The sequence below is a fragment of the Vulpes vulpes genome, chromosome 14, assembly GCF_048418805.1.
Source record: "Vulpes vulpes isolate BD-2025 chromosome 14, VulVul3, whole genome shotgun sequence".
NCBI lineage: Eukaryota > Metazoa > Chordata > Mammalia > Carnivora > Canidae > Vulpes > Vulpes vulpes.
This window is the reverse complement of record NC_132793.1, coordinates 1,076,628-1,092,803: the sequence shown is the minus strand read 5'-3', so window position 1 is coordinate 1,092,803 and position 16,176 is coordinate 1,076,628. Positions and strand designations below refer to the sequence as shown.

Genomic DNA, 16,176 nt, shown 5'->3' with positions numbered 1-16,176 from the left:
CCCCGCCCCAAGCCTCGTAGGTAAAACCCAAGCAGCTTCACCAAAGCCGGAGGCATCGGTCAGCATCACCGCGAGCTCTCCAGCCGGGTTAGCAGGCAGCACACTGCTGGGCACGCGGCCGGGTGCACAGGTTCTGCCCCCCCCCGCCCCCCCGCTCCCGGCCAGCGGGCTGCCTGACGTGGGGCTCGGGCCGTGCGGCGCAGCTCGGGGCTCGGGAGCCGCTCGCCCTGAGGCAGGCCAGGCCGCCCCTGGCGTCCCTGGGTTGGGTGTGAGCAGCCCGGGCTTTTGCTCCAGCTCGCAGCCCTCCCCCTGGCCTGGAACGCGGTCACGGCTGAGGACAGCTGTCAGCTTTGGTAGCCACCGGCCGCTGCAGCAAAAGGGGTGCTTGGCTCTGAGCTCCCCTTGCTTCACCCCAACATTGGAGTCTGTCTCAGGAAGGGCCAGCATTTCCAGCTTAACCCAGCACGAGCATGAGCGGGCCACCGGGGTGTAGCCTGACTCAGCAGCCTCAGAGATGAGCTAGCCAGGGGCCCCCCTGGTCCAGGCGGGCGCCCTGTGTCCACACGGAGCCCGGGGCCCTGGGACCCAGTGCACAGAGCTGCAGGACAAGGAGCCCGGGCCGCGGGGGGCGGGGGGTGTCTCAGACGGAGACGCCTGCTGCACACAGGGACTGGAGGGCCCTCCCGAGCTATCCTGTGTCCCTGCCCCTCAAGCCCGAGTGAGGGCAGTGGAAAACTCATTCTCACATGACAGGAGTCACATGGGGTCAGTGGGGACAGACCACAGTGGTGGCCAGGACTGTGGGCTCTGGGGACACGAGATCATGGTGATTTCCACTGCCGGGGCCTCGGCAGGTCCTCAGCTGCCCCATAACAGGGCAAGGGGTCCTCCCCTCCCGTCCAAAACCAAGGGGAGCTGGCCCTCCGGGAGAGCGTTTCCTCCCGCCGGGCTGGAACGGTTCTCTGCACGAGGCCCCAGGAACCCCGAGTGGCGTCCCGCCCCGAAAGGCCTGCGTACCACGTCTGCGGATCTGTGTCCTGGCAAACACGCCATGGCGCCTACGTGCACGCTGACCTCCCCCTCCAGCCATCAGCACTGTGGGGTTCAAGTGACACGAAGGTGATTTCATTTTAAGAAGCAGGTTGGGGGGCAGCCCGGGGGCCTCATCGGTTAGCGCCGCCTGCAGCCCAAGGCGCCATCCTGGGGTCTTGGGATCGAGTCCCACGTCGGGCTCCCTGCATCTCCCTCGGCCTGGGTCTCTGCCTCTCTCTCTCTCTCTGTGTGTCTCTCATGAATAAATAAATAAAAACTTTTTAAAGATTAAAAAAAAAGAAGAAGAAGCAGGTTGGGGACTGGTTTGAGCAGAAACGCTTGCTCCGGGCGCCGAGAAAGCGGGATCCGGGAGCCAATCATACATGAAATCAGCCGAACGCCGTTTGTGACAAGGTGCCGTTGCGGTAGGGCGGTTCGTGCCACCCAGGGCCCCAGCTGACCCTGAAAGCCCGCATCACCCTGCTCGCTCACGGTGGACGGAAGCCAGGCGAGGCCAGGACGCCGGGCTCGGGACGTGCAGGGCCCGGGGCTTCTCTCTCAGGGTGACTTTTCCTGCCTGTAACACAGAATTGTTCCCTTTTACAAAGAGAACATTAGTCACTCTCTGCGTTGACCCACGAATCATTTCCTTCCGTGGTACGTACCCAGGGAAGCGGCTGGCGCCGGACGCCGAGTGGACGGGGAAGGACCCAGCCTCGACCGGTACGCCCAGGCCCTCGGAGCGGGAGGCCGTGGGGCAGGGGTCGGCTGCGCATCATGCTGGGAGGGCGTCTTCCGCCCCCACGTCCGCAGCCCTGGAGGTCCAGGGTCCGGCCTGTCCCCGGGCTGGCCCATGACCTGCCAAGATGCTGAAATAAGCCCCCTGAGAGCAGTGGGGCTCCCGTCCCCACACCTCTGCCCACGCTCTCCCTGCCCTGGGCGCCGACCCCCTCCTGGACAACGGGGTTCCTGCAAACTGGCCCATGGGCTCCTGGGGGCTGTAGGAAGAAGAGGAGGAGGGCCGACCCGTCAGTCCCCATAGTGGGGACAAAACACAAGTGTTGTCCCCTGGGACACCCACCCTCAGGGCGAGAGCCTACACGGTTGGCCGTCTGTGGTCAAAGCCTGGCTGGCGTAGCGGACCCCTTACTCAGCAGTCCCGTGCCTCAGTTTCCCCGCCCACAAATAGGAGAATAATAGTCACTGGCAGAAAGTATCCAGGGTGCGTTCTGACGGCCTGGCCCCTACGGTCAGGGGAGGCCATGGTTCCCACAGCCGTCCCCAGGGCCTGGCTCCGGCCACCAAGCGCTTGCAGGCCACGCGTCCCCCAACGGGCAGGAGACGTGAGGCTCAGTTTCCCAGGAAACCAGGAAATGAAAAGATGATCCAAAGCAGCTCAGCCTGGCCCCCAGCCCGCATCAAGGCCCCTGGAGACCTGGAAGAGAGGCCGCTGGCCGGAGCCCCCCCGCGTGGTCCTCGCACGAAGACCCTGGAGGGCGGACGTGGACTCCGCGGATTTGGGTGTGGTGCACGTGCGTGTGTGTGTGCACGCCTGTGTGCATGTGCCCGTAAGGGAGAGTCTGCGTTTCGGACAAGCCCCCGTGTGTGCATCGTGTGTGCTGTCGGTGAGCGTGTGCACGCTGAGCAGCCCGGGCCGCCAGAACTTGCCCCTCCTCGGCGGGGTGCACCCTGAGCCCAGGGACCGGAGGGACGAACGCACCCGACTCCAGGGCAGCGTGGCTTTTCATGGCACACGTGCCCAGGGGACGTCGAGGCGGGAGGTGGGGACATCGACGGTTGTGCGCTCTTACCCACAAATGGGCGCCTGGGGAGCCGGGCCTGGGGTCTGCCCTTGGCCGTCACAGCCCGCGTCGCTCACCCCTCTACATCCTAAGGCGCGCCCCGCGGTGCCAGGGCCTCCCTGCCCCCCCACCCCCCGCACACGCTCACTTCAGCGAGAAGCAGGCGCCACACTGCGGGCCTGGCATGAGCATAGTGCAGGAGCCATTGAGCTGCTGCCCGGACAGCAACGCAGACAGAGGAGCAGGATCATCGGATACAACACAGGACACACGGTAACACTCGGACAGAAAATGAGCAAAGAATACGTTTAGCTCTAAGTTTATCCCACACAGTATTTGAGACATAAATATACTGCAAAAGTATTCTTTTTTATCTGAAATTCAACTTTCACTGAGGTCATCTTTGATATGTTAAGTCTGGCCACTCCACGAAGAAGGCAACGCACCCCCTGACCCATCAGGAGTGCCCAGCCACGGCGCCTGGCACCCGGGACTCCCCTCCTCCTCTGGGCCAGGCTTAGCCCCGCAGGTGACAGCGGGGTGCTGCGAGGATCCACCGAGCTGACCGCACAGCCATGCCCAGGGGCAGGACAAATGTCCCTGGGGCCATCACAGCGCTTCCTCATCGGCCGTGTCTGAAGAATTGGACTTTCTTTCCAAAATGCGTTGACTGGCCCCTGGGGCAGGTGCCAGGGGAACAGGAAAAGCCTTCACTGGGTCCCTGCCTGCAGATTTCTGAGACTGGAGCCGGTCTGAGTCCAAACAGCGGGCGAGGGACGCCCCCTAGAGGTGTGACTGTGGGCCGCAAGTCCCAGCCGGTCTGGAGTGGGAAACGGCCACCCTGGCTGGCGCCCCGGGGGCCCTGGGGCACCTCACCCGCTGAGGCCCCTCAGCCCGGGAACAGGGATAACGCGCTGTCCTCGATGTGCAGATGTGAGGGCGAGGCCCGAGGAGGCCCATGGTCGAGCAGGTGGACATGAGCCAGTGGGTCCGCACTGGCCTCCCAACTCTGTGCCTCCTACGTTGGGGAATTCCTCTGTGTCCGAGGTGACTCCAGTGCGTGCCAGGGAGGACTGGCCCGCAGGGAAGTGCCAGCCAGGCTGGGGAAGGATCCCATTTCTGTCCCAGGGACCCGGTCAGAGAGGAGGACACTTCCCCAGGGCAGGTGGACACACCAGGGCGTGTTTGATCAAAGCCTTCCAAACACTGCTTCCCCTGAACCCAGCTCTCACAACCAAGAACCAGGTGTCCCCTTGGGAGTGAGCATAGGCGCCCTTTGATAAGCACTGGTCACTGCCTTCCGAGATGACATCAGCTCTCCAGGCAACACATTCCACGTGGGCAGAACCTAGAGCTGGTCTGGGGAATAATTCCCAGTAGCCAAATTCATACAAGACTGATGAATAAACCAGATGGCTTGTGCATTCACCAGCCATGGGAGAGGTCCCTTTCCAGGGCCTACGTGTTTCCCTCTGGGGCCCCAGCCTGCCATGGCTGGGATTAGACACTTGGGAGGCCAACTGCATCTTTTGAAGGTGAAGACAATACAGGAGGCGGGGGCGGGGCGATCAGGAGAGTGAGTTGGTCAGTTGGTTACTGGGTCTGTGAACCGATGGTCACCGTCCACCTGTCGTGTGCCACATTGGCCCTGGCCGCCGCCATGTGACAAGCCGGCAGGGAAGGCGTGACCAGCAGGCAACGGGGAACCCTGGCTGACCTGGTAGGACCGCGGGGGACCCATGGGCTCCTCCTGTGCGGCGGTCAGGGCAGGAAGCTTCACCACGGTCCCACCGTCCAGGACTGAGCCCCCACCCACGGCCGCCTCCCTCCCCAGCCTGCCAGGCCTGGTCTGCTCTGGTCCCCCTGGACCCTCCAACTGGGCTCCCCCTGCAGGCCACCTTCTAGCGCCCAGCCCCGCAGGCCTGTCCTGCCGCCCCGCTGCCTGCGACCGGACCCCAGGGCGCTCTGCTGACCCCGGGACCCGAGGGCCAAGGAGGGCAGGGGCACCGCAGCAGCTCCCTCCGCAGACAGGGCTCCAGCCCCAGCCCGCTGAGCCCGCCCTGACCCACCCGGAGGTCCCGGGGCCTGAGCCTGCTCGGGGTCGCGGTCAGGGCACCGGACCTTCGGCGGTACCGCTGAGCAGCCCGGGGAACGCCGGTAGCGAGCCCACTGCACGGAGGAGGAGGCGGAGGCCCCGGAGGGGCCCAGGCAGCCGAGCAGGGTCCACGCCCCGCGGGAGGCCAGAGGCGCTCCCCGCGGCGGTACCGGCCCCACGGCCTGGGATGGGCGGGGCCTGTCCTGGGGGCGGGGCCTGGGTGGGCGGGGCCTGGGGTGGGCGGGGTCTGGGCGGGGCCTGTACGGGGCGAGACCTGGGGGACGAGCAGGGCCTGCCCTGGGGGGGCGGGGCCTGTTCCGGGGGCGGGGCCTGGGTGGGCGGGGCCTGGGTGGGCGGGGCCGTTCTGGGGCGTGGTCTGGGAGGGGCCTGTACGGGGCGGGACCTGGGGGACGAGCTGGGCCTGCTCTGGGGGCGGGGCCTCTTCTGGGGGCGGGGCCTGCTCCGGGGCGGGGGCGGGGCCTGCTCCGGGGCGGGGGGCCGGGGCGGGGCGGGGCGGGGCCGGCGGCCCTGGTCGAGTGATGCCTCGGAGAACTTCCTCCCTGCCGGCTGCCCCGCCCCGGCCCCGCCCCCGGAGCAGGCCCCGCCCCGGCCCCGCCCCCGCCGGGGCCCGAGCGGAGGGGGTCGCGGTGTCACCTCCACGGAGGCCCGCGGTCAAGGCCAGGTCAGGTCGGGCCGGGCCCCTGGGAGCCGCCGGGCGTGGCCAGTGGCCTGCTGTTCCCGCTGAGCGCCGCAGTCGGGGAAGTGCGGCCGCAGCCCCGCCCCGCCCCGCCCAGCGCTCGACTCGGAGGAGCCGCACCCGGAGCGGCGCAGCGGCGCCCCCGCCGCCCCTCCGGTGCGCTTCCGCCGTCCGCCCGGGCCCGCCCGTGCCGCGCCGCCCGACCGCCAGGGGGCGCCGCGGGGCCCGACCCTCAGCTGCGCCTGCGCCGCGCGCGAGCCGGGAGCGCGCTCCCGCCGCGCGCTCCCGCCCCGCCAGTGCGCCTGCGCGGAGGCCGTGGCCGCGCCCGCTCCCGCCGGGGGCTCGTCGCTGGGCGGCCGGGCCATGGGGGAGGCCGAGGTGGGCGGCGGCGGCGCGCCGGGCGACAAGGGGCCGGGGGAGGCGGCCACCAGCCCGGCCGAGGAGACGGTGGTGTGGAGCCCCGAGGTGGAGGTGTGCCTCTTCCACGCCATGCTGGGCCACAAGCCCGTCGGTGAGCGGAGGCCGCGGACCCGCGTGGGGGCGGGGCGGGCCGGGCAACGGCCGGGGGGCGGGGCCTCGCGGGCCGCCCGCCCCCCTGCACCTCCCCCTCCCCCGCGCCCACCCGCCCCTCCCCGCCGACCGCGGCCGCTCCTGCCCCCTCCCGCATCCTGCTGCACCCCTCGTCCACTCTCCTGCACCCCTCCCCTCCTCTGCCCTCCTCTCCCCTCCTCTGCCCTCCTCTCCCCTCCTCTGCCCTCCTTTGCCCTCCTCTGCCCTCCTCTACCTTCCTCTGCCCTCCTCTGCCCTCCTCTCCCCTCCTCTCCCCTCCTCTGCCCTCCTCTCCCCTCCTCTGCCCTCCTCTGCCCTCCTCTGCCCTCCTCTGCCCTCCTCTGCCCTCCTCTGCCCTCCTCTACCTTCCTCTGCCCTCCTCTGCCCTCCTCTGCCCTCCTCTGCCCTCCTCTCCCCTCCTCTGCCCTCCTCTGCCCTCCTCTGCCCTCCTCTGCCCTCCTCTGCCCTCCTCTGCCTTCCTCTGCCCTCCTCTGCCCTCCTCTCCCCTCCTCTGCCCTCCTCTGCCCTCCTCTGCCCTCCTCTGCCCTCCTCTACCTTCCTCTGCCCTCCTCTGCCCTCCTCTCCCCTCCTCTCCCCTCCTCTCCCCTCCTCTCCCCTCCTCTCCCTTCCTCTCCCCTCCTCTCCCTTCCTCTGCCCTCCTCTACCCTCCTCTGCCCTCCTCTGCCCTCCTCTCCCCTCCTTTCCCCTCCTTTACTTTCCTCTCCCTTCCTCTGCCCTCCTTTCCCCTCCTCTGCCCTCCTCTCCCCTCCTCTCCCCTCCTCTGCCCTCCTCTCCCCTCCTCTGCCCTCCTCTCCCCTCCTCTGCCCTCCTCTGCCCTCCTCTCCCCTCCTCTGCCCTCCTCTCCCCTCCTCTGCCCTCCTCTGCCCTCCTCTCCCCTCCTCTGCCCTCCTCTCCCCTCCTCTGCCCTCCTCTCCCTTCCTCTGCCCTCCTCTCCCTTCCTCTCCCCTCCTCTCCCCTCCTCTCCCTTCTTCTGCCCTCCTCTGCCCCTTCTCCACCCCTTCTGCACCCCTCCTCTATCTCCTCTTCTGTCTCCTCCTGCCCCCCTCCTTATGCCTCCTGTACCCCTCCTTATGCCTCCTGTACCCTTCTCTACCATCCTAAGTCCACCCACACCTGCCGACCCTGCCCCCTCCTGCCCTCCACTATTCTACCCTCCTCTGTCCCCTTCTGAGCCCACCCACCGACTCTGCTGACCTGTCCCCCTCCTACACCCCTCCTGTACCCTCCTGAGCCCACCCACCCCACTCTTCCCCCGCCTGACCCTTCCTGTACCCACGCTTGCCCCTCGAGCATGCCCACCCACCCCTTGCCCACCATGCACCCCTCCTCTGTCTCCTCCTGATCCCACTCACCCCTGCCAATCCTGTCCCCTCCTGAGCCCACCCAGCCACCCTGCGGACCTTGCTCCCTCCTGTATTCTCTCTCTGTATCTCCTACACCCACCCTGCTACTCTCATCTTTACCTTTCCCTCCTTCCCCTGCAGACCCCTGCCTCCCCCCCTATTCCCTTCCCCCTTAGCTACTAGCCTCCCCTCCTTACAGGTTGACTCCTCTCTGTCACAGGTGTGAACCGACACTTCCACATGATCTGTATCCGGGACAAGTTTAGCCAGAACATTGGTCGGCAGGTCCCATCCAAGGTCATCTGGGACCATCTGAGCACCATGTATGACATGCAGGCGCTGGTGAGCTGGATCCCACCCTCCCCGGTCCTCCTAAGGCTGGGGCCCCCCCTTCCCCAGACACAGCTCCTCTTCTGTGTCCGCCAGGCCCTGTCTCGGGGGGCCCTGTGCCCTGTGCATAATCCAGGGGCAGCAGTTACTAAGGGACCTCCAAGTGGTTTCAGGGAAAACACAAACCTGGTGACGGGAACTGGCTACTTTCGCAGAACCTACTTTACGTGGGGCTGTCACTGACCATGTCCCCAGGGAAGTGACCGGGGAGCTGAGGCCTAAGGCCACGTCGGTCTTACGGGAGGCCCTGGGGTCTCCAGGCAGGAAGGTGACGGATCCAAGTGCAAGTCGGGTGAATATGGCTTCTGTGGGAAGCAGGCAGGCAGGGTCCCCGTCCTCACGGACCACCAGCTCATGTCCTCTAAAGACAGGCAGGTTCACTAGGGAACCAGGAGGGCCAGAAGGAACGGCAGGTGTCCGGGCCCCTTGGCAGCACGAGATGGTGGGTCAAGGAGCTCAGAGGAAGCCAGAGCCCCCTGGGGAGCAGGGTAGGAGTGAGGTGGGACTTACAGGGGAGCAGAGGGGTAGGAACCTGTGGCGGGGTGAGGTTGGTCTCTGCCTCCCTAGCTGACCCAGGGCCACACCAGCCCTGTAGCTGAGTCCAGAGTTCTCTGTCCAGATCCAGGGCTTCCCTTGTTTCCTGTTGGCCGTGGGCAGGTCATGGCATGTCCTTGTTGTACCCTAGAGAGGGGATAAAGGTGACAGCTGTGCCCCGGGGATGGGAGGCCTGGCCCAAAGGTTGAGCGGCTGTTGTTGGGAGCAGTGCAGCAAGGACCAGCTGCCGTGCTGAAGGAGCCCCTCCCCAAGGGCCTCGCCCCCACACCTGTCACGTTCTGGGGTCACCTGGTCCCCAGACTTGCTGTGCCCTGACACTAGGCCACTGGGGCCAGAAGCCAGACAGAGATGTGAGGGTGGCAGGGATCTTGGGGGGGCCCCTGGTGCAGCCCGGAGACAGACCCTGACGCCTGCAGCAGGCCCATGCGACACTGGGAAGCCTAGGGCTCTGCTCAGGGGTTTCGATCCAACCCTCTCCCTTGTCTTCATCCTGCCTGTTGTCCGGGACCAGGCGAGACCTCAAGGCTGTCGTCTCCTTAGACCCCAGTAGCCCTGTGGGGCTGATGGCAGAGGCAGGCAGGACCCTGGCGGTGTGAGTCCGTGGCCCCTGCCCCGGGGGGACCTGAGGCCCAGGACCCGGGGTTTCTGAAGCTCCAGGAGCTAGTGGTCAGCACGTTTGCAGGCTAGCAGGTCGCTGTAATGCAGCCCCCAGACTGCAGAGAGGCCCCCGCCCCATACAGACCCTTTGTGCCAGCTCCCCTCGCCCTTCCGCCGGTGGTCCTGGGTCTCCGGGGTCTCTGTGCCTGTTGGTTTCCAGGTGGCAGCTTGCCTCTCCAGCCCCTGCTCTCTATGGCTGGAGGAACCAGTGTCCCGGGGCAGTCACTGCCCTTGAACGTACTCTGATGGGGACGGAGCCACTGTAGGGCAGTTGTAGGGCACTGCACCCACCCTGTCCCTAGGGGCGTGCCAGGTGAGGGGTCCGCCCGGCCTCCTGTCCCTGACCTCTCATGGTGGCTGGTCCCCTGCTTCACAGAATAGCTTTGCCTTCTGCTTGTCCGTTAGAAAAGCCCAGCTCCTTGTAGACTGCAGGCAGAAAGGGCACCTGCCCCGCTCACCCCCACCGCCTCCGCCACCCCACATGGTTGTAGGCCTTTATCGGGTGCTCCTAAATGGGCTCTTCCGTGGTTTGGGTGACTTGGTAAAATCACATATTTTTTTGTTTCTTTAACAAAAATTATCGTTTTTGCCACCAGCACGAATCTGAGATCCTTCCATTTCCAAATCCAGAGAGGAATTTCGTCCTTCCAGAAGAAATCATTCACGAAGTCCGAGAAGGTGAGGTTCTGGCAGGTCGGGTCCGGTTCGGGGTTAGAAGGCAGGAGGGAGCCGGGGGTGATGGTGTCAGGCACGGTCTCGGGCCTCAGGGAGGAGTGAGGGTCGCTGGCCTGGCGGTGCTGGGCCAGGTGGACTGGGGGGGTGGTCTGGGGAGCCTCGGGGGCTGGGGGGAACTGGTTCAAGAACAATCGGCTCTCTTTAAAAGCGGCCTGGCGGCAGCTGAGAACCACACATACAGCCGTCCCCGGCCTGAGCCGTCCGCAGCATTGGGCAGGGCCGCGTCTCCCACCGTTTTGGTAAACGTCAGCTGTCGCCCCACAGGAAAAGTGGTCATTGAAGAGGAAATGAAGGAGGAAATGAAGGAAGACGTGGACCCCCACAACGGGGCGGACGATGGTGAGCGGGGGGCACCCCGACCCACCCCTGGGCCCCGGCACAGCCCTATGTCCCCCGCCTGGGCGGCCCTGTCGGCTCCTCCACCCGCTTGAGCGGGAGCCGCGCGTGGCGGCATGTGGCCCACGGCACGCGCGAGCGCAGAGCAGCCTCGGCCCGGCACCTGGCAGGCGGACGGAAAGCGCGCGCGGCGGGCACAGGCGAGCTCCGCGTGGCAGGGTCGGCGGGTGGGGGGTTGCACGCAGGGCCTCGAGGGGGCCCCGTCCTCAGGAGGACCCGCCTCGGTGGCGCGCGTGCAGAAGCAGGTTTCTGTAACCGAGCAGGAAGATGAAATAAAACTCTGGATATTCTGTTTTCAGCCAAATGATTTTGTCTCCCAGTTTTTTCGTCTTCAGGAAGCTTGGGGAAAGCAACCGAGAAGTCCAGCAAAGACAAGAACCCGTCAGACTTGGGGTCCAAGGAGGGGGCGGACAAGCGGAAGCGCAGCCGGGTCACCGACAAAGTCCTCACGGCAAACAGCAACCCCTCCAGCCCCAGCGCTGCCAAGCGGCGCCGAACGTAGTGGCGGCTCAGCCACGCAGGGGGCGGGCGCTGCTGTCCCCCCGCGGCCCCCCGGACGCCCCCAGCCCGCCGCCTGCCTCGGTGCCTGAGGCTCCCACAGGGCCCCCTGCGACCACCTGGGGCTCCGGTGGGCCCGAGAGAGTGGGGCCGGCTCGGGCGCGGAGGCCCCGGCCCCTCCCCAGTGCCGCGGTGAGCTCCCGCCGTGTGGGCTCCCGGGAGCAGAGCCCAGGCCCGGGCAGGACCCCCGGAGTGGCGGCCCTGCCTGCTGCGTCCTGGAGGAACCTTGGTCTTGCTGGGCGACCCGGCTCTGTCCGTCTGTCCGTCGGCCAGCCACTCTTCCTAAAGCGGCTGCCACCTCGGGAGAGGGAGACAGGCTTCCCCCCGCACAGCGCCTGCGCCCGAGAAACCGAGAACTGGATACTTTGCCTCATTCACTTGTACTGTAACGATGTATATAATTTGGTGGTATTTCACTATTTAATTTTTAAGAAGCCTATTTTACTAGTGTTTTATATGAAAAAAATACTGCAGAAGTTAAACCTGTGTTGTATTTTTCCTGAGATGCTTTGTGTTAGTGACTACTGAGACCCTTTCCGCTCGGTTTTTATATGCGGGAAACAGAGTTTGTACGGGCTATTTTTGTATCACCCGGGAACTTGCGAACAGACCAAATGAGTGTGTGGAGGGAGGCGCAGGCCGGGGCCGTTACACGCTTTCGTTTGAGTGCCGACCATTAAAGCACAAGAGAAGCAGCCAGAGTCTTGTGATTTTGATGCCAGAATAAGTTCCCTTTTCTAACAGCAGGAAGCGGATTTTTCAAGGTGCGTAAGGCAGCCTCGGCCCGGCCTCCTAGTGTTCCCGGATACAATGTATGCACCCACTGGAAACACGGCGGAGTGGAAACTTTGTTGTTGAGTGTGACAAGTCCTTCAGATACAAAGTGCTAGCACAGCAAACAAGCAGAGCCGGCGGCTGGTGGAGCCAGGACTTCCCTGGGCTCGTCCTCCCGTGACCTGAGACTCCGGGCTGAGTCTGTGCTCCACGGGGAGGGGCCAGTCATCCAGGCAGAGCCAGGAGGAGGCGCCCGCCCCCCGGGTCAGCCACCAAGTCCCAGGCTCTCCATCTTGACAAGTCTCGGAGAAGGTGAAAGCCCAGCCACCATCTGGGAGCAGGAGACGGGCAACAGTGCAGCCCACCAGGCCCAGGCTCGCGCCCCACACACTTCGGGGTTGCCCAGCGCGGTGGGAGGCCGGCCTGCACCAAGCCCACCGTCGCCTGCGGGGCCCGGGCCCCTGGCACAGAACCCTGGGGCTGCAGCTGAACAGGGCTAGCCCAGCCCTGCGGCCCTGCTCCTGAACCAGGAGCACCAGCTCAGCACAGGTGGTCCCGCGGCTGGGGGGCCTGGGGGGCTGGGATGCTGGGGGGCCAGGGACCAGGGGACTGGGGGGCCAGGGGGCCTGGGAGCCAGGGATCTGGGAGGTGGGGGGCTGGGGGCTGGGGATGGGAGGCCAAGGGCCTGGAGGACCAGGGGCCTGGGGGGCAGGCGGTGGGGGCCGGGCCTCCTGCACGGATCTACCTGCGCAAGAGCCTGGTCAGGGCTAGGGCAGGATCCAAGGCTCCACTTCCCCACGCGCTCCTGCCACTGGCGTTTCTTCCGTGTTCTGAGAGGCGGGCCCATGAGACCTGCGGTCCATGGTCGACCCAGGCTCACCCCCCGGGCACCCAGGCAGGGCCCTCTGTCACTCTGTGCGCACAGGCAGGGAGCATGCTCCGTGCGTGTCAGGGGCCAGGGCAGCCAGGGTCCGCTCTGTGCCAGGTCCTGCGTTGCGCGTTGTGATGCCCGAGAGAAGCCTGGTCCCTCGAGATTCGGAACTGGCAGGGAAATGGGGCAAATGGCTCTGTGGTAGCCAAGGGTCCCAACAAAGGTGGGGGGGTCTTCCCCAGGCTGCCAGGTAAACCCCCACCTGAAACAGTATCTTCAGGCACCTCAGAACGTGCTGGAAAAGCCTGGTCAGTAAATCAGACCTGCGGGGAGGGCCGGGCAGGGCACGCCCATCAAAGCAGGTGGGTGAGCCGGTGGCCCCTCAGCCTCAGGCGTCCTTTTGGGACCCCGTCCCCATACCCTTGTACCTGTAGGGGCTGCAGTCCTCGGCAGGGGTGAGGCCGCCCGAGCACCCCGACCTGGCGGGCCCACGCGGTCTCGGCTCCCGCACAGCACGGCCCATCGAGGGTGTGTGCTGGTGCGGTCGGGGCAGGTGGAGCTCACAGGCATCTGGGAGCTGAACCTCCCGGGGCCTCAGGGCCTCACGACGCCCTCACATGAGTCGGAGGCTAGAGCTGGGATGAGGCCCAAGGGGTGAGGAGGCCTCAGAACAAAGGGAAGCACAGTGGTCCACGTGGTCTGCATGGTCCGTGTAGACAGGGACCTGCAGAGGCTGCGGGCCAGGACCGGGACGGAGCAGCCCCTGTCCTGGGGGGGGGGGGTCTCAGCTCCCCAGGCTCTGGGCCAGCTTCACCCCCCCCCCACGTAACACATAGCAGCAGTGGGGTGCAGCAGGGCTCCCTGGGGCGGGTGGGGTGGGGATGGGACTTTGGCTGAGTAATGTGGCTGCAACTGGCTCTGCCTGGGAACTCCGTGGGACCCCACGGCGGGGAGCGGGCCACCCTGCAGCACAGCACCCGGCCCCCCGCGCCCCCGTGCAGCAAGCAGCGGCCATCCCGGGCCGCGGAGGGCACATGGCCACATCTTTAGCACGGACGGCGGCTCCCGCTTCATCCTGCGGCAGGATCTGGCTCCTACTCAGCAGGCCCAAGGCGGGCCCGGGCTCACGGTACAGAAGAGCAGAGGAACGGAAGGCGCAGCTGGCTGCCACCAGTTCTTGTAAAACAGCAATGGGGCGATGTCTTAAGAGCAGCCATTCAGGGTGTCTGTAGTCCTGGCCCCGCTGGCCGCAGCGCAGGGCCACTCTGAGCACCGGCTGTGACGACCAAGCAAGATGTCGCTGCGCCGCCCGCTTGTCTCCGTTTTCTGGGGCAGGGGCGAGGCCCAGCCTCCCCCTAGTGCCTCTCAGAGCAGCCACACCCTGTGCTGCTGCCCCCAACACACGACACCTCTGTCGGAGGCTCCTGCTGCCACCTGCCGGGCCGTCAGAGCCGGGGGCTCCAGGGCCAGCTGTCTGTCAGGTGACCCGCAGGCCAGGGCCCCGTTGGCAATCCGCACTGGGCCGGCCTTGCCACATGCGCACGGGCTGCCCGCTCCCCTGAGACCTGCCCTGGCCTCTGTGGCCGACCACGTGCAGAAATGCCCAGAAGGCGGCCCCTGGGTGGCTCTGTCGTTCCAGCGACCGCTTGGTTTTAGCTCAGGTCTTGGCTCCGCACCCAGGGCAGAGTCCGCTTGGATTTCTCTCTCTCTCCCTCTCCCTTTGCCCCACCCTCCCACCTGTGTCTCTCTCTCTCTCTCTCTCTCTCTCTCTCTCTCTCAAATAAATAAATCTAGGAAAGAAGGAAGGAAGGAAAGTAGAAGGAAGGAAGGAGGGAGGTAGGAAGAAGGGAGGGAGGAGGGAGGAAAAAGGAAGCAGAAAGGGAGGAAGGAAGCAGGCAGGCAGGCCCAGATGTCCGTACCTCTGGGGAGTCCCCAGTCCTTACAGGAAGTGAGGTGGTGCGAACACCAGGTCCAGCCAGGTGAGAGCAAACCAGAGAATGAATGAGGATCCCCAGGAAAGGCCTGAAGCTGTGCCCACAGCCGAGCTGGGAAGGTTCTGGTGAGCTCTGGGCAGCCACTGGCTGTGCAGGCGGCCTAGGGCCTGCGAGCTGGCTGGCAGGGAGCTGAGCAGTCAGCATCCCTGGGGGGCTGGGCTTGACCCCGGGACTCACCCTCATGGCCAGATCCATCTAAAAGCCAGGATTCAGTTTTAGCTAAGCCTTTTGAAACAATAAAGTGGTGTATTAGCTACAGCAGGCCGCCCGGGGGACCACCCCCACCTTTCATTCTAGGGGTGGGTCCCCAGCGTGGCTGCAGCTCCTATGACCACCAGCACAGGTCAAGGAGGAGACTAGCGAGGGACCCGCAGCCTCTGGGAGGCTTGCAGCTGAAGGTGATTTCCAGCCTACACCTGCCTCTGAACAGGTATCTGAAATGTGCACGCGTAAGTAAAGAGGGCAGCCGCCAGCAGCCGCCCCCCAGCCCCTGGACAGGCCCCTGAGGGGTGCCTAGCTGCCACATGTGTTGGACGGCCTCGGGGTGACCCCCAGTCATTTCTGCATCCTGCTGTCGGGCCTCCCTTAAGTGCAGGCAGCACCTGGGCCTTCTTACCACTGAGAGACTGCGGCTAAGGGGACAGAGTCTGGGCCCCCAGTGACGGCACACTGTGGCACTCTAGGCGCCCTGAAGAAACCAGTGGCCCCGCTGTCAACCGACTATGGAGGGACACAGGGCTCTCTGCCTTAGTCCCCCAGGAATGACTTCTGCCTACAGTCTGGGGGGTGGTGGAGGCAGACTGCTCCCCAAAGGAGCCTCTAATGAGACCCAAATCCCACCGACACTTGGGGGGTATCGTGGGTGAGGATATCCTGGGGGCGTCTTCTGGGAGGATGGCTTCCAGGGGGTACCCTCCTGGGGGTCATCCTTACGGGGTAACATCCCCCGGGGGCAGGCATCCTCCTGGGAGAGAATCCTCCAGGGGAGGCTTCCAGGGTGGGTGGGGGGGGTATTGAACTGGGGGGTATTCTGGGAGTGATTCTCTAGGATGAGCATCCGCCAGGGACATCCCCTGCATCCTGGGAAGGACATCTTCCAGGGAGGGATATTCTCAGAGACGACTTTGGGGGAAGTCTCTAGGGGGTTGCCCAGGGATGGATGAGGGTGGTGGTGGATATTCTGGGAAGGATTCCCCCGGGGGAAGACGTTCTCCAGGGACAACCTCAGGGAGACATCCTTCAGGGGGGACATTCTCCCAGGGGGAAGGGATATCGTGGGGGCTCCTGGGGGGGAAATCCCAGGTGAGGAGCATCCTCCTGGGAGGAATCACCGGCGGGCAGGGCCCGGGGAGACACCTGGGAGGAATCTCAGCCGGAAGGGGGCGGGCGCCCTCCGGAGGGATGAGTGGGGACATCCTCCGGGCGGAGGGCGGCCTCGACCCGCCCCGGCCCCGCCCACAGGCCCGCCCCGCCCCGCTCCCCAGGCCGGGCCCCGCCCCTCGCCCCGCCCACCAGCCCGCCTCGCTCCTCCAGGCCTGCCCGGCCCCGCCCACAGGCTCGGCCCCGCCCACCGCCCCGCCCACCAGCCCGCCTCGCTCCTCCAGGCCTGCCCCGGCCCCGCCCACAGGCCCGCCCCGCTCCCAGGCCAGGCCCCGCCCCTCGCCCCGCCCACCAGCCCGCCTCGCTCCTCCAGGCCTGCCCGGCCCC

At 65.8% G+C, this 16,176-nt stretch overlaps 1 protein-coding gene and 1 long non-coding RNA gene across 2 annotated transcripts; one reads left to right on the top strand and one right to left on the bottom strand.

The window, feature by feature from the left end:
• The first annotated feature begins 5,926 nt into the window (after nt 1-5,926).
• MRGBP (MRG domain binding protein) lies at nt 5,927-11,525 on the top strand. Its single transcript, XM_072735408.1, has 5 exons — nt 5,927-6,137; nt 7,760-7,881; nt 9,738-9,819; nt 10,141-10,215; nt 10,593-11,525. The coding sequence occupies exons 1-5, from the start codon at nt 5,990-5,992 to the stop codon at nt 10,772-10,774; spliced, it is 609 nt and encodes a 202-aa protein (XP_072591509.1). The 5' UTR covers nt 5,927-5,989; the 3' UTR covers nt 10,775-11,525.
• Nucleotides 11,526-11,527: 2 nt separating this feature from the next.
• On the bottom strand, nt 11,528-16,023 carry LOC112932246 (uncharacterized). The gene is made up of 2 exons (XR_011996822.1): nt 12,350-16,023; nt 11,528-11,935 (listed from the first exon to the last, which is right to left on the bottom strand). It is a non-coding gene; the product is annotated as an uncharacterized lncRNA (long non-coding RNA).
• Between the last annotated feature and the right edge of the window lie 153 nt (nt 16,024-16,176).